The sequence below is a fragment of the Pongo pygmaeus genome, chromosome 9, assembly GCF_028885625.2.
Source record: "Pongo pygmaeus isolate AG05252 chromosome 9, NHGRI_mPonPyg2-v2.0_pri, whole genome shotgun sequence".
Taxonomy (NCBI): domain Eukaryota; kingdom Metazoa; phylum Chordata; class Mammalia; order Primates; family Hominidae; genus Pongo; species Pongo pygmaeus.
Genome location: NC_072382.2, coordinates 90,833,637 through 90,857,143, shown reverse-complemented (window position 1 = coordinate 90,857,143; position 23,507 = coordinate 90,833,637). Strand labels below are relative to the sequence as shown.

The window sequence follows — 23,507 nt, the reverse complement described above, 5'->3', positions numbered from 1 at the left end:
GAGAGAGAAATCTATGGACAAGCATCCTTTTAAAGTGTATGGGCCCATGAAAGACCACACCCACTTCCTGAGATTGATTAGATTGCACAGAAAGGTAAATTGGCTGATTAGGTTTATAAAGTATTGAAAACCACACTTGAAGGCTCAAAGCTCAACAGACAAGTTTGGAATGAGATGCAAGAAAGTTGACTTAACACAGTTTATTCAAAGTAATATTTTAAGTAGCTGGGCGAGGTGGCTCACGCCTGTAATCGCAGCACTGTGGGAGGCCCAGGAGGGTGGATCACGAGGTCAGGAGTTCAAGACCATCCTGGCCAAGATAGTGAAACTCCGTCTGTACTAAAAACAGAAAAAATTAGCGGAGTTCGGTGGCAGGCGCTTGTAATCCCAGCTACTTGGGAGGCTGAGGCATGAAAATCCCTTGAACCTGGGAGGCAGAGGTTACACTGAGCTGAGATAGCACCACTGCACTCCAGCCTGGGCGACAGAGTGAGACTCTGTCTCAAAAGAAAAAAAAAATAAGAAATATTTTAAATACAATAATTATTTCATTAAATATTATCACTTGCTAATTTTTTTTTTCTTTTGAGACGGTATCTCGCTCTGTCGCCCAGGCTGGAGTGCCATGGCTCGGTCTTAGCTCACTGCAACCTCTGCCTCTTGAGTTCAAGTGATTCTCCTGCATCAGGCTCCCAAGTAGCTGGGATTACAGTCGCCCGCCACTACGCCCAACTAATTTTTTTATTTTTAGTAGAGACGGGGTTTCACCATGTTGCTCAGGCTGGTCTCAAACTCCTGATCTCAGGTAATCTGCCCACCTTGGCCTCCCAAAGTGCTGGGATTACAAGCGTGAGCCACTGCACCGGGCCACATGCTAACTTTAAAATTTTGTTTCTCCCTCTGTTTTGAAATTAGAATTGCTTAAGTGCCTAGGCATTATTTATCTGAATATGTTCAAAGATAAAACATTAACTGGGATTACCAACACATCTGTGCTGTGTAACTCTCTTGTTTAAAAAAGTATAGCAAGGAACTCAATTGTGTTTCACATAATTGTATATATAATGGTTAATAGAATTAGTGTAACAGTCTGTTTTTCTTATAGTCTATTTTATGGCTATTTTATGTCTTATAGTCTATTTTATGACTATTTCCTAATGATTGTTTTATATGAAAATAAAACCTGTTTTGTATTCATCCACCTTTTTGAATAATTTTAAAACCAATACTTTACATATATATGTACATAACTATAACAATGTTATGTATTCATATTTTTAAAATTATATAATAATTATTTACACAATAATAATTATTATTATTACCTTCTTTTTGAGATGCAGTCTCTCTCTGGCACCAAGGCTGGAGTGCAATGGTATGATCTCGGCTCACTGCAACCTCTGCCTCTGAGGTTGAAGTGATTCTCCTGCCTCAGCCTCCCGAGTAGCTGGGATTACAGGTGTCTGCCACCGTGACTGGCTAATTTTGGTATTTTTAGTACAGATAAGGTTTCACCAAGTTGGCCAGGCTGGACTCGAACTCCTGACCTCAGGTGATCCACTGTTATCATTTTAGACTTTGAGTCTTTTTCAAACCAGTTTTTCTTTTCCAAATTGGAGACTTTTTCTTAAGAAATATTTCAAGAAATGAAAATACTATGACAAAATATAGAACTTTGTGACAGTTCTTGGACACTAGCAATATATAGCTATTACTTTCAAAAAGATTAATATAATTCACAATATTATCAGATATCCATGGAGAGCATATGCTTCAGTGTACCAGATAGAGCAATGGGCACAACCAAGGTGTAAATTGTTATGCTACTGTGAGCAGCAGAACAATAGCAAAAGGGTTCCATCTAATCATTTCAACATGGAAGCAAACTTTTTATTAGGATTTCTTGCTAATATCAAAATATTCAGCTAAAAAAATTTTGTTTCCTGGGAAATGATATAAAATATCAATAAGCATGATAAAATACACTATCACTATCAAATGCCATAATTAGTGCATGAGATAAACACAGGGTTTCACAGAAAGATAAAGTCTTTGGAAGTTCACAAAGAGATTCTCAGATTATTTGAATGATATTTAATAAACTTAGAGTTGACCCTTGAGCACCATGGTGGTTGGGGTGTCAAGATCCCAAGTAGTCAGAAATCAGCATATAACGTTTGTCTTCCTCAAAACTTAGCTATCAATAGCCTACTGTTTGCTTACTAGAAGCCTTAATGATAATATTCACAGGTGATTAACCCATATTTTATGTTATATATATACTGTATTTTTACAATAAAGTTAGCTAAATGAAATAAAATATTAAGAAAATCAAAAGAAAAATATATTTAATATTCATTAATGGAATACTAAATATAATTAGTGGAAGTGGATCGTTATAAGGGTTTTCATCCTCATCATTTTCATGTTGAGTAATCAGGGAAGGAGGAGAAAGAGGAGGGGTTGATCTTGCTGTCTCAGGGGTGTCAGAAGCAGAAGAAACTCCAATTATAAGTGACTCACATAGCTCCAACCAGTGTTATTCAAGGGTCAACAGTATATATAGGTCAAAAGCTTTAAAACTATATTCTCTGATTTTCTAAATAAAATTAAACTACATTACATAAGAAAATTTGATAGGAAATTTTTTGGATTTCAGGCAGGTAAATTGGGGCAGGGGGTGCTGGAAACTATACACTAGATAAACCATTGTACTATTGGATTTCCACATAGTTCACGTATGTGATTAACACATATATGATGAGAGAGGCCGTGCTTAGAGATGTAGCAGAAAAGGTAGCATAGGGTAGTTCAAGATGGGGCCTAGATGCATGGCTGAAGAATCTGTATGGATCATTTACTGATTCAAACATAAAATGAATACTGTGAAGAGAAGAGATGAAATGAAATTACATATACATTCTGAAAGAAGTAAAGATTTCCTGATGGAAAAGCAAAACAAATAATATTGAAGACACTCCTAAGCACTAAGAAAGAAATTGGCTCTGTGTGAAAGAGAGAGATATCATGAGCTTAATTATTAATATTATAAGTTGTCTTGATTCTTTAAAGGTGATATCCTTAAGGATAGTACTTACAATACTTTTTTCTTCAAAATATCAAGTGCCTACTGTGTCTTAATAAGCATTCTCAGCCAATGCAGAAATGAACAAATGAGACAGATTTTCTTGCATCTAAAGAGCTAATGAGGTTGCAGGGTGAGAAACTCAAGTCAAGAAGTCAAAATACAACATTCAAAAAGTGAAGCTGGCACAGTTCACAGTGGCTCTGGCCTGTAATACCAGCACTTCAGGATTCTGAAGCAGGAGGATCACTTGTGCTTAGCAGTTCAAGACTAGCCTCAGCAACAAAGTGAGAGCTCATCTCTAAGAAAAAATAAACAAAATTAGCTGGGGTTGTGGCATGTCCCTGTATTCTCAGACACTGGCTTAGGTGAGAGGATTGCTTGAACCTGGGAAGTCAAGGCTGCAGTGAGCTGGTATTGCACCACGCTTAAGCCTGGATGACAGAGCAAGACCCTGTCTCCAAAAAAAAAAAAAAAAAAAATTGACAGAGTGACGCATTGTGATAAGTGCTTTAGAGAAAAATACAGCAGGAAAGGAAAATGAAGAATCATAGACAAAAATCGATTTTTGTTTTATTTTGTTTTGTGTTTGTTTTTGAGACAGAGTCTCACTCTGTCTCCCAGGCTGGAGTGCAGTGGCGCTATCTTGGCTCACTGCAAGCTCCGCCTCCTGGGTTCTTGCCATTCTCCTGCCTCAGCCTCCAGAGTAGCTGGGACTACAGGAGCCCGCCACCACGCTCGGTTAATTTTTTTTTTGTATTATTAGTAGAGGCGGGGTTTCACCGTGTTAGCCAGGATGGTCTCGATCTCCTGACCTGGTGATCTGCCTGCCTCGGCCTCCCAAAGTGCTGGGATTACAGGCGTGAGCCACCACACCCGGCCCAAAATTGAATTTTTAATATCATGGTCAGAAAAGACATAGTATAGAATATATTTGCGCAGATACCTAAAGAAGGCTAGAAACTAAGGCAGGTGGCTATTTCATGTATTTCAGCTTTTTCCTAGCTTTTTAAGAAGAGATAACTACATTAAAAAATATCTAAATATAAACTGATTTTTCTCCACACCGTATTTGCCCCCACTGTCTATTATGAAGCTTCTGATATAAAGGAGAAGGAATGAGAATAGAGAAAATTGAAGCCAGATCTGGTAATGTTATTCCAACATTTTTCCTGGCAGAAGTTTCTTTCTAATCTTGACCTGTGTTTTCCGGTGAGAATCTCTTTCTTATCGGAACATAAGAATTTATAAACTGCTTTTCACTGGAACATTCTCTTTTTTCTACAATGGAAATTTCCTTCACTTGGGAAGTAACCAACTACAATATCAGGCTGTTTGAGGATGTGAGAAGTTTGATGTTTAGACGTGAATCTTTGCATTCTCACAGATTTGACTGTTTTGCTGCATGGGGAACCTGGGTCTTCTCCTCTGGCAAACACTACTGGGAGCTGGATGTGGACAACTCTTGGGACTGGGCTCTGGGAGTCTGTAAGGACTCCTGGATAAGGAAGAATAGCACAATAGTTAAATCTAAGGACATATTTCTTCTTTTATGTGTGAAGGTGGATAATTATTTCAGTCTCTTGACCACCTCCCCAATGTTTCCTCACCATGTAGAGAAACGTCTGGGCCGGGTTGGTGTGTTTCTTGATTTTGAAAGTGGAAGGGTGAGTTTTTTGAATGTCACCAAGAGTTCCCTCATATGGAGTTACCGGGCTGGTTCCTTAAATTTTCCTGTCAGGCCTTTCTTTTACACTGGCCATAGATGATCAGGATTAAGAAACCTGACTGTTCAGGAACTCCATATACAAGGGAGCCCTTCACTGTTGATACAAAGAAATCATACTGTTCAGGCTTTTTTCCACTTTAGTGTCACTTCATTTTATTGCTATTAAATAGAAGATATGTAAAATGCAAAACATTTTTGTACATTTTCTTACAATTAAAATAATCTCTTATGGCCCATTACCTAAAATATGTATTGTGATTTTCAAGTGTTTGTGAATTTATTGGATGGAATTCTGGAAATATGTTGGTGTGTGATTCCCACTTAATGATCTCATGCAGGAACAAAATTCGCACATCATGGACAGACAGGATTTTGTACAATGCACTTGTACGTGTGAGAGCTCTCTCCTATTAATACAGTAAATTTTACACCTCATCGCTTTAGGAGGAAAAGTTTATTTTACACAGAAGTTTTCACTGAATCTTTGGGCCAGAATAGGAATTTAACAGTCATTCATCCTAAGGCAACAAAAACCCATTCTGAGAAATTCATTACTAGGCGATTTTATCATTGTGTGAACATTAGAACACACATAAAAAACCTAGATAGAATATCCATCTACAGATATAAGCTGAATGGTATAGCCAGTTGCTTCTCTGAGAAGTTGCTAGCAATGTCTGAGCAGGAACCAAAAGGGTTTAACCCACACTGAATTCTGTAGGTGTTTAATAAAGCAAACAGCATCACCCAGGGAAAAATAAACAGATGAGCAGACTGTCTACTTTAAAATGTGTTTATACTTCCCATTCACACGGATTGTGACTTCTCATTGTTAACCTAGAGTCCCAGCTACTCAGGAGGCTGAGGCAGGAGAAACATGTGAACCTAGGAGGCAGAGGCTGCAGTGAGCCGAGATTGCACCACTGTACTCCAGTCTGGTGACAGAGCGAGACTCATCTCAAAAAAAAAAAAAAAAAAAAAAAAAAAAAAATTAGCTTCAAATTCCAAAACACTTAATGTTGCACCCTCCTTGAACAATAACTTAAAAAACTGGTTTCCACTCTGTGAAAATACAATCTTTAAGCCTATAACTGGTATCAGCAGATCAATATAAAAAATACAGTACCAAGCTACACTGGTATATTTCCATTTTAAGAACTTCACAATATCCTTATTACTGAGACCATAGTCCTTGCATTAGTTTTCAGTCCACTATGAACAATTATCTGCTGCATGTAAACATGTCTAAATAACTATAGATAAAATACATCAATTATGAATTTCTGTAAAAGATAATAAAATATCTTCTTTAAAAAACAAAACAATAAGCTATTACTGCACTATTTCCAATTTTATGAAAATGGAACAAACATATGGTTGTTGCTAGTCTTGAGTTCATTGTAATAAAAATGGCCCTAGTTCCTAGTTAAAGTCAGCAACCAATCCATTTTCTTCAATAGATGTCTTCTAGCTGTGTAGGCAAGAATTTGTTTTACATGCTATTCTGTCAATTTATAAAATTATACACCAGAAACTGACCAGTGCCACAGTACTCCGTTGCAAACAGTTTTCCATCAGGAGTGGGATCTGAGAAAGCAATTTCTTCTTTACTCAAATATGAGGCATATATAAAGTTACTCCTTAGGCATTCAATCATGGGAGAAGCAATTTTCTTCCGACACATCATGCTGAATACCCATATTCGACTGATCCCACAGATTGCAGGCTCTGGTAATGTTGAGCAGCAAGATTCCAATTTTAAATAAATGGGAGGCTGTTTTTCTCACCTACTTATCCAAATAGAGGAGGTAATCAAAACGAAGATTGACACTTTCATCAACTGGATTTCCTCTCTATGTGCAAGAAAGTGCAATCTGTTGCCATCTCCTGTTCAGTGAGAAAGCTGAAAAAAACATCCTGAGCAAGAGGAACTGAATGTAAGGAAATTACCTGGTGTTTTCCTCAGTACTTCTGTTCCCATCCTATTGCTTCAAGCTTAGGTATACAGCACACTGAACTGCAAGATGTATCCAGAAATGCTGAATACACACTAAAATGTTTATTTTTATTTCCTTTATTTTATTTTATTTTATTTTTATTTCTTTTGCTAGAGACAATTTCTCGCTATGTTGCCCATGGTGGTCTCGAACTCCTGACCTCAAGCAACTCTCCCGCCTGAACTGCCCAAAGCACTAGGATTAGAGGCATGTGCCACTGTGTCTGGTTTTTTTCTTTCTTTGGTCTCAAACTCCTGACCTCAAGCAACCCACCCTCCTCAACCGCCCAAAGCACTGAGATTAGAGGCATGTGCCACCGGTGTCTGGCCTTTTCTTTCTTTCTTTTTCTTTTTTTCTTTGATTTAGAAGAAAAAGAAAATTAAATGACAGCACAGCAGAAGAAATGCCCAAGAGCTTGTGTTCGATGAAAATCAGGTGATCCTTTACTAAAGAGTTGCTTTTAGTTAGAACCGGGAATGGGTATTCAGGAATAAGTAAACTCTGCTTTTCACCACTGTCGAAGCGTCCAGTGTTTCCCCATTCAGCAACTAGCTAATTAAGGGTCATATGGCAAGAAGGATCTTATGTGTCTTTTAATCTCTTAAATTGATCACTAACTCAAGGTGATTATACAAATTATGAAAATGCTTATTAGCAATGCTTCCTTATTCTTTCTGTCTGTACTACCTAGACTCCTTTGTTAACTTTCTCTCTTCTCCTCCCACACACTTATTTGCAGCACTTTCCTAGGTAACAGGAAAAGTCTATCACCTTCTGATGATTTGTGTCTCTCCAACTGATCCCAGATTATAGAATTTTGCCTTCTGGGCTTTCAACCCAATTCTCCTTTTTATTTCCACCTAAAGTTTCTGAGCTTTCTCTATTGACACTAAAAATTTCCATAAGCAACAGCTATTAAACTCTCAATATTACCTTGTTACCAATTTTGTTTGTCACTTATTCAAAGAAAATTATATAGCTAATCGTATTTAGCTTAGATTTACTTGTACATACAGTTGATATTAGCTACTGTAGACATTTAAGATATTACTTTAATTTTGGAAGAGGCGAAAGTGCATATTAGTTTGGTAAACTTTCTTAGCCATTAAACCAAAAACTTGTTACATTCTTCTGTATTGGCAACTTCTATTAGAATTATTATCATCTGGGACATTCCTAAAATTGAGAAATAAAATTAAGGTGAAACTACTGGGAACCTTGCCAGTTATATCAGAAATCTAGGACTCCTCACCTCCTGAAGAGGTTATTGATCCATTTGCCTTGTCACATTTTGGGGGACAGAAGTTAAATTCTTCACGGAAATAAAATTAAAAGTTAAAAACTGATGTGGAGACATAGCACGTGTGTAGTTCAAACCAGAGAGATTAGATGAAATTGTAAAAGGAAGAGTATACAAAATGAGAAGAGATCATGGTCTGTGATGAAATTGTGGGAAAGCGATAGCATAAAGGTAACATTGAGGAACTTGAGACCAGGAAGAAACTAAGATGTGTTTACCCATGTAGTTAAAAACAGAAAATTACATGTTGGGAGCCTGAGACGGGCAGATAACTTGAGGCCAGGAGTTTAAGACAAGCCTGGCCAGCATGGTGAAAGCCTGTCTCTACCAAAATTACAAAAATTATCCAGACATGGTGGTGGGCACCTATAATCCCAGCTAGTTGAGACACTGAGGCAGGAGACTTGCTTGAACCCAGAAGGTGCAGGCTGCTGTGAGCTAAGATTGTGCTACTGCACTTCACCCTGGGTGACAGAGTGAGACTCCATCTCAAAAAAAAAAAAAAAAAAAAAAGAATGCCAGACATGCAGACATGGTCACTCACGCCTGTAATCCCAGCACTTTGGGAGGCCGAGGTGGGCGATTCATGAGGTCAGGAGTTTGAGACCAGCCTGACCAAGATGATGAAAGCCCATCTCTACTAAAAATACAAAAATTAGGTGGGCATGGTGCACGCCTGTAATCCCAGCCACTCAGGAGGCTGAGGCAGGAGAATTGCTTGAACCCGGGAGGCAGAGGTTGCAGTGAGCTGAGATCGTGCCACTGCACTCCTGCACTCCAGCCTGGGTGACAGACCAAGACTACGTCTCAAAAAAAAAAAAAAAAAAGAAAAGAAAAAAATTGTGTGTGGCAAAATAAAGCTAATAAAAGTTATTTGTTCTGAAGAAAACCAACAGGAGTATCTCAGATTAGTATTGAAAAGCAAGGATACCATAAGGAAGAGTTCAGACTATGATAGAAACTTCACTTGAATGCTGAGTTATAAAAACTGGTCAGGTAGTGGTATGCAAGATGTTCTATAGGCAGAAAGAGGCAACAGCTAAGAGATTAAAATAATTTCCATCAAAAGGAGCCTTGATTGTCAGTATAGGATACAAGTAACAGACAGAGAGATAGAAGTAAAAACAGTATAAAGAACATCTCTAGCCAAATATTTCAGGTATTACCATCTAATCCCTCAAAAATCTTATCTAGGCCGGGTGTGGCGGCTCATGCCTGTAATCCCAGCACTTTGAGAGGTGGAGAGCGGTGGATCACCTGAGGTCAGCAGTAAGACCAGCCTGGCCAACATAGCGAAACCCTGTCTCTACTAAAAACACAAAAATTAGCCTGTAATCCCAGCTACTCGGGAGGCTGAGGCAGGAGAATCACTTGAATCCGCGAGGCAGAGGTTGCAGTGAGCCGAGGTTGCGCCAGTGCACTCCAGCCTGGGTAACAGAGTGAGACTCCATCTCAAAAAAAAAAAAAAAAAGTATCTAATGTTTCTAATGTGTTCCCATTTTCTCTAAGTGACAGTTTTCTGAGGTGCGGAAAAAGAAACACGACTAAAATTCCACATGGAATTGTCTTCATTGAGTAAAATTCCTTGGCATATTTAGTTTAGAAGCTGTACATTTGAGTAGGTGACTATGAAGTAATGACAACAGTAACAAGTTGATAGTATTCCTATATACAGGAAGCAGCATTTTGCCTTTGTGGAAATAGAAGAAGAGGCATTTGCACAGAGAAGGGCCAAGCACCATCTGATGACAGATGGGCACCAAGATTGGAAATGGTTAGGGGGAAAGATAATGAATAGCAATAGATAATAATCACATTTAATTTAATTTATTTACCAACCCCACCCAATTTAGTGAGGTGTACTTGTATGCAAGATCTTGTTTTGTGATTCTTATTGTTGAAATCAAAGAGAGTGAATGATTTTGTATCTGAATTTATGAGAACTGGAGCAGTTGCGCTAACTTGAGTTTGTAAAAATATCCAGAACCTGAACTGATTCTGTTAAAGCATGAGGTCATATTGGAGAGGTCCCTAGACTCTGTATACAATCTGGATGGATGCTTTTGAACCACATTTTGTATTTCTTGAAAAGCAGAGTTGCCTCAATTAACATCAGAGGATCTGAAAGTATCTGCTCTGCTTTTTGTCCTGTGTGAGATACTGTGGAGTGAAGTGAAGCAAGGAACAGAGAAAGACCACAGCCATCAGCTACCACGATAAGTAGCAGCCCTGAAAACAAAATTCTCATGTATACAGGGCACAGGGCTGGTCCTCGACAATGGAATACTAGCTAATACTGAGTGTCTAATTTGCAAGAAGAAGATCAACACACAAAGAACCTTTTTACTAAGCATTAGGGGTTATGACAGAAATAAAATATTTTTCTAGAAATGATGAGACAGAAGCTTATCACCAAAATCACTCATGCAGGGTATATTGCCATAATTAACTAATGCATCTTTTACCTGTTGGGAAGCGTTTTCTTAGGACTTCTTAATTTTCTTAGGACTAGAGCCAGAATAAAGCGAAAACATCTGGATGAGATTGAATAAAAATTCCTTTCAAGGCCAGGCATAGAGCCTTAAGCCTTATGCCTTTAATCTCAGCACTTTGGGAGCCTGGGCAGGAGGAATGCTTGAATCCAGGAGTTCAAGATGAGCCTGGACAACATTGAGATAAGCTATTTCTTTGTTTCTTTTTTTTTTTTTTTTTTTTTGAGACGGAGTCTTGCTCTGTCGCCTAGGCTGGAGTGCAGTGGCATGATCTGGGCTCACTTCAACCTCTGCCTCCAGGGTTCAAGCAATTCTCATGCCTCAGCCTTTCGAGCAGCTGGAATTAAATGCATGCGCTAAGATGCCAAGCATTTTTTTTTTTTTCATATTTTTAGTAGTGATGGTGTTTCACCATGTTGCCCAGGTTGGTCTCAAACTCCAGGCCTCAAGTCATCCGCCTGCCTCAGCCTCCTAAAGTACTGGGATTACAGGCATGAGCCACCAGGTCCAGCCCCAGATACTCTATTTCTATAAAAATAATTTTTCAAAAAATTAGCAGCATGGTGGCACACGTCTGTGGTTGCAGCTACTTGGGAGGCTAAGGTGGGAGGATCACTTGAACCTTGGAGTTTGAAGCTGCAGTGAGCCACGATTGTTCCACTGCATCCCATTCTGGGCACAGAACTAGAGCTTTTCTCGAAACAAACAAACAAAAAAAGGTATTTTATTTCACCACAATGTTTTATTTGCATATATTTGCTTGCGCACATATATGTGTGTGTTGTGGTGTATTTTAGAGTAGAAGACAAACTTTAAGTCACGACATGGGTGACAGTTTGAGCTTATATCCTCAAACTCTAGCATGTGTCAGAATTATCCACAGGGCTTAATATTATAGATATTCCTAAACCCCACCATATAAAACTAATTGTAACTACAATGCCTAAATAATTATTTATGTAAGTAATATAAGAGATACATATCTGATAGTATATTCTTACAGGAGTAAAGGTTTCTTTTTCAATAGAAGTTTATTCTCATTAACAACCATAAAATATAAAGAAAAAGATGATAATTTTAAAAAATAATATCAGGAAGATTTTATCATTAAAATCTCCAAGGAGTTTAATCCTTCTGATATTTTTCTGTACATGTTTTTGTCTATATCCATCTTTGTCTATAATTTTTAAAATTTTTTTCAAAATAAGTTATATTAATTGTATTATAAAGCTAAAATGTATTTAAACATTTTATTAATTTAGGCTTTTTCAAATAATATCTTGTTATTTGATACATTTAGTTAATTACTAGTTGGTAACTTTAGATATAAAATGTTTAATAGGCAGAAACCTGTTTTATAAATTATGAAGCCTCATATTGTCAAACCCTAATTTGATCAATGCACAATTTATACATATGTCAAAATACTATATTGTACCTTATAAAAATATGTGCAATTTTTATATATTGCTTAAAAATAAAAATTTTAAAATTTGTTCAAATAAGTTGTCATTTAAATAAAGGTATCTTTTTGATTAGTTTGAATTTGATCAAAAACAAAATTATCTGAATTTTTTTGGGGAGCAGCACCTATTTCATTTCCCTAAATTTAAAATTAAATCAGCCAGAGATGCCAGACATCGAGCTTCTACTTCTCTTTTTCCAAAACCATCCACCATCATCATTAGCATTTTGATCCCCAAGTCTAAAGGCTGGTAGGAACTGATCAGTACTGAAGGGAATTACATGTCCACGAGGAAGGTGAGATGGTAGCAGATCCTAGATTTCAGTGAAGAAAGGGCAGAAATTATCAAAGAATGGAATGATGTATGTTCAAATATCATATAAAAATACTGCCAGATGTGGGAACAGAAATGAAAGTAGACTTGTTGCCCCAGAAAAATCAAACATGAACTTTCCACGTGAGTGTTATTTAAAAATCAATGACAATATAAACCAGCACTAGAGGGTGTTTGTAGAGGGCTATTTACAGAGATTAGAAATGGAGTTAATTTAATCAATGGTTGAAAGGTAAATCCTTTCATTGATGCTTTGTACTGCAGAAACCTAATCAGGGAGGGGCTTTAAGGATCCTATAATACACTGGCATCCAAAAACCAAGGCTTATTATTTTAGAGGCATTTGGAATTTGCTAGACTGTGGAAACCTCAGAAAATAACATCTGTTGTCCAGAAAGCCCAGAGGACACAGAACTCCTGAGCCAAATGCACGAACTTTCCTGCAAGCACTGTTCAGACCAGTTATAGAATATTCAGGTGAGTATTTCCTTTAATTTTTTGTTCCTTGTTTATACAAATTGTGAACTTCTGAAGGGAAAGTCCTAGATATTATACAGTTTTATCTATGGCATGATATCTAGAATTTAATTGGAAACCTTTATTGTAGAATATGAAAAGTTCTATGTTGTCTGTAACTTCAGGTTGAATGCAGCCTTGGTCGTCTGCAAAGTTTTTAAAGTGCTCAAAGGCACTTTTTAATTTTCCTAATATTCCACTGAAGTTTTTATTTCTGTAATGGTATTTTTATTTTACAAAACCTATTTTGTTGTTTGAATCCTCTTTTTAAAGCCTCTTGTTATTTTTTGATATTTTTATTATATTTAATATAATTTGATAATAAATATCATACGTGTGCTTTGTGAAGCTACTATATAAATGTTTATTTTATTTTATTTTATTTTTATTTTCCTTTTTTGAGATGCAGTCTCACTCTGTCACCCAGGCTGGAGTGCAGTGGCGTGATCTCAGCTCACTGCAACCTCCGCCTCCCAGGTTCAAGCGATTCTCCTGCCTCAGCCTCCTGAGTAGCTGGGACTACAGGGGTGCACCACCATGCCCAGCTAATTTTTGTATTTTTAGTAGAGATTGGGTTTCACCATGTCAGCCAGGATGGTCTTGATCTCTTGACCTCATGATCTGCCTGCCTCAGCCTCCCAAAGTGCTGGGATTACAGGCGTGAGGCTCTGTGCCTGGCCAAATATTTATCTTTTATGTTACAAAAATTTAAAAAATTAACAATTCATGCAGCTTCATAAAGTCACAGGAGTTCATACATTTTGTTTAAGATCAAAACTTACTCTCAAATGGTTCAGGAATAAAATGGTGTCTTCTAAGTATTTCGTAAGTGATTATGATAAAAAATGAAAAATAAAAATTAGATGGATTATAACACAGAAAAGGGAAAATCACACAACATTGACAGGGTCAATGTTTTTGAGACAGAGTCTCACTCTGTTGTCTAGTCTGAAGTGCAGTGATACAATCAAGGCTCACTGAAGTCTTGACCTCCTTTGCTCAAGCCATCCTCTCACCTCAGCCTCCAGAGTAGTTGGGAGTACAGGCACTACAATGTGGGTCTGGCTAAATTTTTGTTTTTGTAGACGTGGGGTCTCTCCATGTTGCCCAGGCTGGTCTGGAACTCCTGAACTCAAGTAATCTTCCTGCTTCAGCCTCCAAAAATGTTGAAATTACAGGCATGAGCCACTGTGCCTGGCCCTATATAAATTCTTAGTTTTCTCAGTCTTTCTTTCTTTCTTTCTGTCTGTCTGTCTGTCTTTCTTTCTTTTTTTTTTTTTTTGACAGGGGTCTCTCACTTTGTTGCCCAGGCTTGTCTCAAACTCCTGAGTTCAAATGACCCTCCCATCTTAGGCTCCAAAAGTGCTGGGATTACAGGCATGAGCCACCATGCCTGGTCACAGTTTCATCATATACGTAATGGAACAGCAAGCATAAAATGAGCTCACAGAGTTTTAAAGAGAAAAATAAGATATTAATAATAAATGTAAAACATTTGCATATTAGGTTCCTGGGGCTGCTGTAATAAACTATCACAGATAAAACAATAATTTGCTCTCTCACATTTCTGAACGCGTAACATTTAAAATCAACATGTTGATAGAGTGGTTCCCTTTGGAAATTCTGAGGGGAAATCCACCTGCTCCCTCTCTGCTAGCTTTCTGGTGGGTAATGGGAATCCTTGGCTTTCATTGGCTTGTGGCAGCATAGCTCTAGTGAGCTCTGTCTCTGCCTCTGTCTCCACGTGGCTGTCTATGTGTCTCAGATCTTCCTTTTATTTCTTCTATAAGGATACCAGTCATTGGACTTAGGTCCCACCCTAAACCCAGACTAATCTCATTGGGAGATTACCAAGGTAGTTACATCTGCAAAGATCCTATTTTCGAAAGTCCATATTCACAGGTTTCAGGGGTTAGGACTTAGACATATGTTTCGGGGGGCAACTCTTTAACTGGCCATTTGAAAAAAATGCCTGGCTCATAAAACAGCCACATAACAACAAAAACACAACCGTATTTTTATTTCCACTGCTTTACACAAATTGCCCTAACTTTTACAATTGGGAAGATGGTACTTCTTTTTTCCTAAATTCAGATTCTGAATATTCCACATCTCTTTTCTAATGTCAATTCTATGTGATTTCCCTTTTTTCTGAGTTAGAATACATCTTATATTTATTTATTTTTATTATTTATAATCACCACAATATATTTGGAAGTTTGACATTTTTTGTTTCTGAACCATTTGAGACTATGTTCTGATCTTAAACACAAAGTATGGAATCCATTATGTTTTTTTTTTAACTTTAATTTGTGAAAGTTACTTTTTTCTTAATTACTCTTTTTATTGGTTACATTACTAAGTTTATTTTATTTTAATTTTCACAGGATTTTGATGAAATGACTTTTTTATGATTTTTGAGATTAAAAATTTAATAACTTTCAATTTTACATTCTTTTAAGTTTTTCACAGTTTATTGTAATTCTTCTTTTGGTAAATTTTAATTATTGTTATTTATATCTTCATTTATTATGGAACAATTTCCTGAAAGTCTTTTTCACATAATAAATTTGATATATAAGCTATTATTTATTTTCTCTTCTATCTCAAATATGGACTTTAATTATATTTCAATATTTCAGAACATTTTAATCTATGTTTTGAGACATTTGTGACTTACATGATATTATGACTATTATTCTTTACACTTCTAGTGAATTTTTAATGTCATTCAAAGGCTACATCTTTCTATACTCTACTGAGAATTAAAAATAGTTCTCAAAAATATTATTCTCAGATATTCAGAACTCATTCTCAGAATTTCAACTTCCACCAGTATCTTAACTCTGTTCTCTTTCCCTTCTAATGCATATTTTCCCCCTGACGGCCCATTGTTACACTCCTTATGCATCCTCCATTTAAGATTCGGTTTTATTTAATGTTGTATGTATTTGTACACAATTTTACTTATGTGAGGCTTAGTCTTAGAATAGAAGATTATCCTAAAAAGACTAGTGAAAGAGTTAGAATTTTGAGAGTGAATCCAGAAATCACGTACCAGAGGAATTACTTTAGGCAAGACAAAATTGCTAAAAAAAAAAAAAAAAAAAAAAAAAAAGGAGTGAAGTCATCAGGTCTGCCACGTTTTCAAGTTCTATAATGAAAAATGGCAGGTATTCTGGAGGGAGTTTCTGGAGGAAGCCAAACTTTCACTGAGGCTTAAATATGATGAACAATCAACCAAATAAAATAGAAATGTTTTATAATTGTCATTAAATCCTTGATATTTAAAAGGAGAAGCAGTATGGTTCTTAGAAAGCATTCATTCCCAGCCCAGGAGTGGTGGCTCACGCCTGTAATCCTAGCGCTCTGGGAAGCCGAGGCGGCAGATCACCTGAGGTTAGGAATTTGAGACCAGCCTGGCCAACATGGTGAAACCCCGTCTCTACTAAAAATTACAAAAAAATTAGCCAGGTGTGGTGGCGCATGCCTGTAATCTCAGCTTCTTGGGAGGCTGAGGCAGGAGAATCACTTGAAGCCGAAAACCCCACTGCACTCCAACCTGGGCGACAAGAGTGAAACTCTGTCTCAATAAAAAAGAAAAAGAAAGAAAGCATTCATTCCCATGCACGGGTCCTGGAGAATCTATAATTCAGTCTTTTATCACAGGTTCACATTCCCTCATAAAAAGGTGACAGTTGGATGCATGTCTGGAGGAGCTCTTGGGCTTGTCCTATTGTATCTTTAACTTCTCATCTGCACCTTTAGCTATGGCTATTTGGGCTGTGCTTAGAAAATGGCCTTACTCAGGGCACTGTAGAATGAACAGTCTTTCCTGTTTCGGCATTTCTCCTTCCACTTTAACTTCTGACTCTGTCTTCAGGGCATTTCTGTTACATTAAGCTTCTTAAGAGATGAGTGGTCTGGTGTTTGTGTTATGCAACTCAATTTAAGATAGGTTCATGTGAGATCTGGCAGAAAGCAGGCTGGAGTGGGGTGTGGAGATACTGAATATTGCACATGTAGCATATGAAAGGCAAACATAAATTTAATTCAGAAACAGGCAAAGTTTATTTATGTTTAAGGGCCAAATGAATTATACAAGGAACATATGGCAAATAGGATGTAATTTACTTCATTAATCCAAATGAAGGAAAGTAACTTTCTTTCTCCTCAGAAATACAGCATCACACATACTACAAGACTTCCAGAAATAAATCATCCACTGAGTCTTAAAAGTAAAGAACTCTGTGTTCTTGTTCTGGTGTCTACATAACTGGGATCTTATAAACAAGCCAAAGACATCAAAATGGCTTTGCCTAGAAGCCAAGGCCATTGGTCCAACACAGACCTCTTGAGGTTACTGGAATGCATGCAGAATAATCTCCCATCTGATGACAACAGCACGTTTAGCTCAACTCAGTCACACATGGACTGGGGAAAAGTAGCTTTTAAAAACTTTTCTGGTGAAATGTGCAGACTCAAATGGTTAGAGATTTCTTGCAACTTGAGAAAATTCAGCACTTTTAAAGAATTAGTCCTGGAAACTAAGAAATGTGTTAAAAAGATGAACAAAAGCCAGAAATGCAGGAACCATCCAGACTTTCCAAAGAGGCCCCTTACTGCTTATAATCGCTTCTTCAAGGAGAGTTGGCCCCAGTACTCCCAAATGTACCCTGGAAAGAGAAGCCAGGAACTGACCAAAATCCTGTCAAAGAAATACAAGGAACTCCCAGAGCAGATGAAACAGAAATATATTCAGGATTTCCAGAAGGAAAAGCAAGAATTTGAGGAAAAACTTGCTCGATTCAGGGAAGAACACCCTGATTTTGTCCAGAAGTCCAAGAAATCTGGTGTCTCCAAGAGGACTCAAATCAAAGTGCAAAAGAAGGTTCAGAAAAATGTTGAAGAAGTGAGGTCTCTTCCAAAAACGGATCAATTTTTCAAGAAGGTAAAATTTCATGGAGAGCCTCAGAAACCCCCCATGAATGGATACCACAAGTTTCACCAAGATTCCTGGTCAAGTAAGGAGCTGCAACATTTGTCAATGAGGGAGCGCATGGTAGAGATTGGCAGACGCTGGCAGCGCATCCCACAGAGCCAGAAGGATCATTTGAAGAGCCAAGCTGAGGAGCTGCAGAAGCAATACAAGGTGAAATTGGATCTCTGGCTCAAGACTTTGTCACCTGAAAATTATGCTGCATACAAAGAATCGACCTATGCTAAGGGTAAGAATATGGCCATAACAGGAGGCCTGGACACCAGGTTGAAACAAGCAGATCCGCAGTCCTCATTAGCAAAGGGTCTGCAAGAAGGGTTTGGGGATGGGCAAGGGCTCCAGCCTGCAAGAACAGATTCATCACAGACTAGTTGGGTAAACTGTCATGTCTCCATGGAACCAGAAGAGAACAGGAAGAAAGATGCAGAAGAGGAAGAAAGCAGTAACTCTTCAGACTGCAGCAGTGGAGAAGAAATGGAAGTTGATGTCTGAGGGCAGTGGCTCTAGTGCAGCTTCCTTGTTTTTTTTTCTTTTCTCTTTTCTTTTCTTCCTTCCACCCACAAATTAGGACAGGTTGGGAAGAAAGAAGCAACTTGGTGCAGCACTCTCCTACATCAAGATTACGAACCTGGGAGGTACTCTTCGGGAAGAATAAATATAAGTTTGAGCCAATACTGGCCTTATCCTTAAAAAAACAAGCAAACAAATATCATCCCTTTCCTGAGGAACTTTATGCAATTAAGCCTTCTGAAATGAAGAAATGATTATGTTGCGGGGTACACACTGTATTAGACTGAATATTTCTGAAGCAAGAAGCTTTGCTTTACTCATTTTTGTCCTTCCAAAGGTGGTAGGGGGATACCCATAAGTCTGGGACCCGAACTTCCCTGTGGAAATGTTTTTCAGGACTCCTGCACTAAATCTAGGGTCGGGGATATTTAATGAAAGGTGGGGTAGGTGTCTTAAGAGAATTGTGCCACTCTTGATATCTCTCTCCTCCACTCCCTGAAGTAAGGAGTTGGCCATTCCCATGCCTGGGAGTAGGGAGCAATATTTCTACATGTATATCTGACTCTTAGTTCTCGATTAGACTTTTCTTGCTTGTTTAAAAAAAATGAAAACACAAAATAAAAAGTTACTTATTTAATCTGAAAGAGCTCCCCCACAAAATCACTTGTGATATTGGGTGCAGCTTCTCTAAGTTATATCTGCATTTATTCTTGAAGCTCCAAATTTTTCCTGCTGCTTCAGGTGCAAGTGAATCTCACCTTTAGCATTCAGGATTGATACAAAGATGTAGAGAAAGACAGATATAGATGAGTACACTATCCTGTTTCACTATCTGCTCTCTCTAGGAATTCATGCACCAGTGTCACATTGTTTTAATTTTTTGGTTTATTAATATGTTTGAAAATCTACCTAAAGTTAGTGCCTTCTCAGTATACCTTTATTCTATTAAACATTTCTGGCTATTTTCATATTTTGTTCTTATGAATATGAGCATCACAGAACTAGTTGTATTCTTTTTATATAAAAACCATTGAATATTGAGTGTTTATTTTGTCCTAGATATCTTAGGAAAATTTTACTTATACGTTTTTTCTAAGTAAATAATAAGTTTCAGAGAATAATGACAATGTTTACCATTTTTATACCTCTAATTTCTAAATGTGTTGGATTAAAATATCCAGAAGAATGTTAAGCAATAAGAATAATCTGTTCTTGGCTTGCTTCTGACTTTTGACCTAATGCTTACAGAATTTAAAATCGTGAAAATTATGCTGATGTGTACATTTGAAATAAATTATTAAAAATAAGAAAATTGCTATTTACTTTCATTATTATTTGCTTTTAATTTTTAATGCATATCGATTTTTAACAAATTTATTTTATCATATATTAATGTAATTTTTTCTTACTGTATTGGTCATCATCCTGCAGAGAAACAGAACCACCAACATAGATAGAGAAACAAAGTGACAGGGAGAGTGATAGAATAATACAGAGAGGAGAGAGACAAAGAGACTAATTTTACTATGAAGAATTGGCTCACAAAATTGTGGAGGCAAAAAAATACCATGATCTGAAATCTGCAAGCTGGACACTTAGGAAAGCCGGAGGTGTAATTCAATCTGAGTCTGAAAGCCTGGGAAGCAGGGCAGCCAATGGTGTAAACCCTAATTCAAGGGAAGGGGAAGATAAGATGAGATATACTAGCTAAGTAGTGAGACAGGAAAAAAAGGGTCAAACTCCTCTATCATCTGCCCTTTGTTCTATGCAGGCCTTAAATGGGTTGGATAATGCACATCCCATACTGGGGAGGAAAGCCTACTTTACAGAGACCGGTTCAAGCTGACACATAAAATTTACCATCACACTTTCATTTTCTTAGAGATTCTGGAGATTTAGGTATTTTTATATGAATTCTAGACGGGTGATTGGTTGAATTTTTTTTTTTTTTTTTTTTTTTTTGAGACAGAGTCTCCCTCTGTTGCCCAGGCTGGAGTGCAGTGGCGAGATCTCAGCTCACTGCAAGCTCTGCCTCCCAGGTTCACGCCATTCTCCTGCCTCAGCCTCCCGAGTACCCGGGACTACAGGCGCCTGCCACCACGCCCGGCTAATTTTTTTCATATTTTTAGTAGAGACGGTGTTTCATCATGTTATCCACGATAGTTTCCATCTCCTGACCTTGTGATCCACCGGTCTCGGCCTCCCAAAGTGCTGGGATTACAGGTGTGAGCCACCACGCCCAGCCAATGGGTTGAATTTATTTAGAAAATGTGTTTGCATATTATGTTCTTTGTTTCTCTTAACATCAAGTTTGCAAAATTAACTTTAAAGATCTGATTCTTTTTATTTCCAATTCAGAAGATACTGTAAGTCACATTTGCCACTAACTAGTAGTAAGGCCCATAGCCCAGGCTAGATGGTGAGATGTACAAATTCAATTAGGGCTTTAGTAGTGATTTTAAATAACGTGTTTTTAAATTTATTCAGCACCTACTCTTTTTAAGACTTGCCCTCCTTGTGTGGGATACAGAGATTAAAGTTACAATTCTTGACTTCATGACACTCAAGAGTTAAAGATGGTATTATTTGGCTTAAAAACCACAAATACTGACAAATATAAACTAAGCTTATGAGTTTGCTATTTTAGTAAAATATCATTGGTTAAAATAATGATCTCTTTGCTTTTCTGTTACCTCATCTGTACATTAATGAACTGGAAATAAAATTATGGTTAGATTAGGCCAGGTATGGTGCCTCATGCCTATAATCCCAGCACTTTGGGAGGCTGAGTCAGCCAGATCACTTGAGGTCAGGAGTTCAAGACCAGCCTGGCCAACATGGTGAAACCCCATCTCTACTAAAAATACAAAAATTATCCAGATGTAGTGGCACATGCCTGTAATCCCAGCTACTCAAGAGGCTGAGGCAGGATAATTGCTTGAACCTGGGAGGCAGAAGTTGCTGTGAGCCTTGATTACACCAGTGCACTCCAGCCTAAGTGACAGAGCAAGACTCCATCTCACAAAACAAAACAAAACAAAAAAATTACAACGAGATTAGATATAGGTAAATGTTAGACTTAATGCTTGTGAAGTACCTAACTCACAGTAGATATAGAAAATGTTAGGTTGTCACCTTTTTTTCTTCTTTATTTCTTTCATCATCCATATTTCTCCTTTACTTAATTCCAATGAAAACCTTTAAGTAATGCGTATTATATACAATATATATTACATTAAATAAATTAAAATGCAATTAATGATATTTATCTGCAATGCACATAAAGACCTACTACCTTGCTAGAATTTGGTCCCAAATTTGACCCAAGTATACCAGAAATGTTTTAAAATAGTGTTGTGGATTGTGTCTGTGTATGTGTGTGTGTGTGTGTGTGTGTGTATACATATATATATATATACACACTATATATTTGTACATAATAATGAGAGAGCGTTGAATGCAATGGCAATTGATAGAAAGTGTAGTACAATTTTTAAAATGCAAAAATGTTTCTGAAAGGAAATTAAATCAAAATTTGTCCTTGATAAAATAAATATTAATTCAAAAAGGAAGTATTGGAAGTGGAAGTGATGTCCAGACAGAGGAAACAGCATACCCAATCATTCAAAGTGAAGAAAGCCATGATGCCTGTGGAGAAGCTACTTCTACAATTCTTTGTTCCAGTCTTCTGTTACACACAGCTCATGGAAACTGCTAAACACACTGAGATCCAGTTTAGAGGCATTCTTTGTTTACACATTTTTAAAAATTTCACCTTAAAATTCTGAAAATATAGAGAGGTGCAGTGTACTTTCAGACTATTTCCAAAGCTCTAAAGAAAAACAGAGAAAAACTAGATTAACAAAATTAAAATTCATGAACAATATTTACAACAACACTGGGTAACAATGTGCCCTACAAAAAATCCCCAATATGAATAGTCACAGACAAATCAGGAAGACCTGCAATATCCATGAGGAATCAGAATCCTTTCAAGATGAAGCAGAGAGGGTGAACACAATATGTTATGGATTTGAGAACCCCCAAGTCAGCAACAAGGAATCATTAGAAAGTGTGCAAGGCAATTAAAAAACAGCTGCAGAAACTAAGTAGGGTGGGAGTTTGCACACATCAATAAGCAAGATCCAGGATGAGATAAAAAAAAAAAAAAGAGGCTGGGACCATATGGCTTCTACAACTCTTAAGATAACCAGATCAAATTCTCTTCCAGGATCAAGTTCCATATTGAGAAGAATTTACTGCAAGTAAACTACATATTAAACAAGGCTGACATAATAGGGCCAAAAAAAAGAAGGCCTCTATAAAGTAAGTGGGGACAGAAGCAGAACCAGGACAGAGCAAAAAGTGAAGGGTCTTATTATTGAATATCTTATGAAATCAACAGGAGAGCTCTAGATTCAGGATGCTAGGAAAGCTATCTTGACCGATCTTTACCTTATAAAAGTTCAAGTTTAATTTCATACAAATGGCATCGATATGGCACGCTTTTGTTGTTGTTTGTTTCTTATTTAAGGAGAGTGCAGAGGGAAGAAAGTGTCTTTCCCAAAATAGTATACCTTGATGTGACTGTTCATGAAGTAACATCTAGCGTTTTTAAAAGAACCTTAGTGCCAGGGCTACAATGAGCTTATATTCTGCAGCTGCAACCTTGAGAGAAGTGCTTCTGGGCAGTCCTCTCTGTTTCCTTCCCAGCAGAACCTCAGCCCCACCTCACTGGATCCAGCTCCATCACTGTGCCTGGCCACCTCAAGTTATTCCTGAAGGTCAATTTCTGGAGTATGTCCTAATCCTCTCCTCCTCCAAGCACCCCTCTTGGTCCCTGCAATATCCCTCCCGAACCCCCACCTAATAGCCTTTCTGCCTGCCCTTGCCCCATAATACCTCATCCAAGAATGTACTATAAGCCCAGCATGGTGACTCATACCTATAATCCCAGCAATTTGGGGGGCCTAGGCAGACGGATCACTTGAGGCAAGAAGTTCGAGACCAGCCTGGCCAACAAGGTGAAATCTCCTCTCTACTAAAGATACAAAAATTAGCAGGGTGTGTTGACACATGT

General features: G+C 37.6%; 1 protein-coding gene across 1 annotated transcript; it reads left to right on the top strand.

Moving 5' to 3' along the window:
- Nucleotides 1–17,227: 17,227 nt before the first annotated feature.
- UBTFL1 (upstream binding transcription factor like 1) lies at nucleotides 17,228–18,409 on the top strand. Its single transcript, XM_054438958.1, has one exon. The coding sequence runs from the start codon at nucleotides 17,228–17,230 to the stop codon at nucleotides 18,407–18,409; it is 1,182 nt and encodes a 393-aa protein (XP_054294933.1).
- The last annotated feature ends 5,098 nt before the right edge of the window (nucleotides 18,410–23,507 follow it).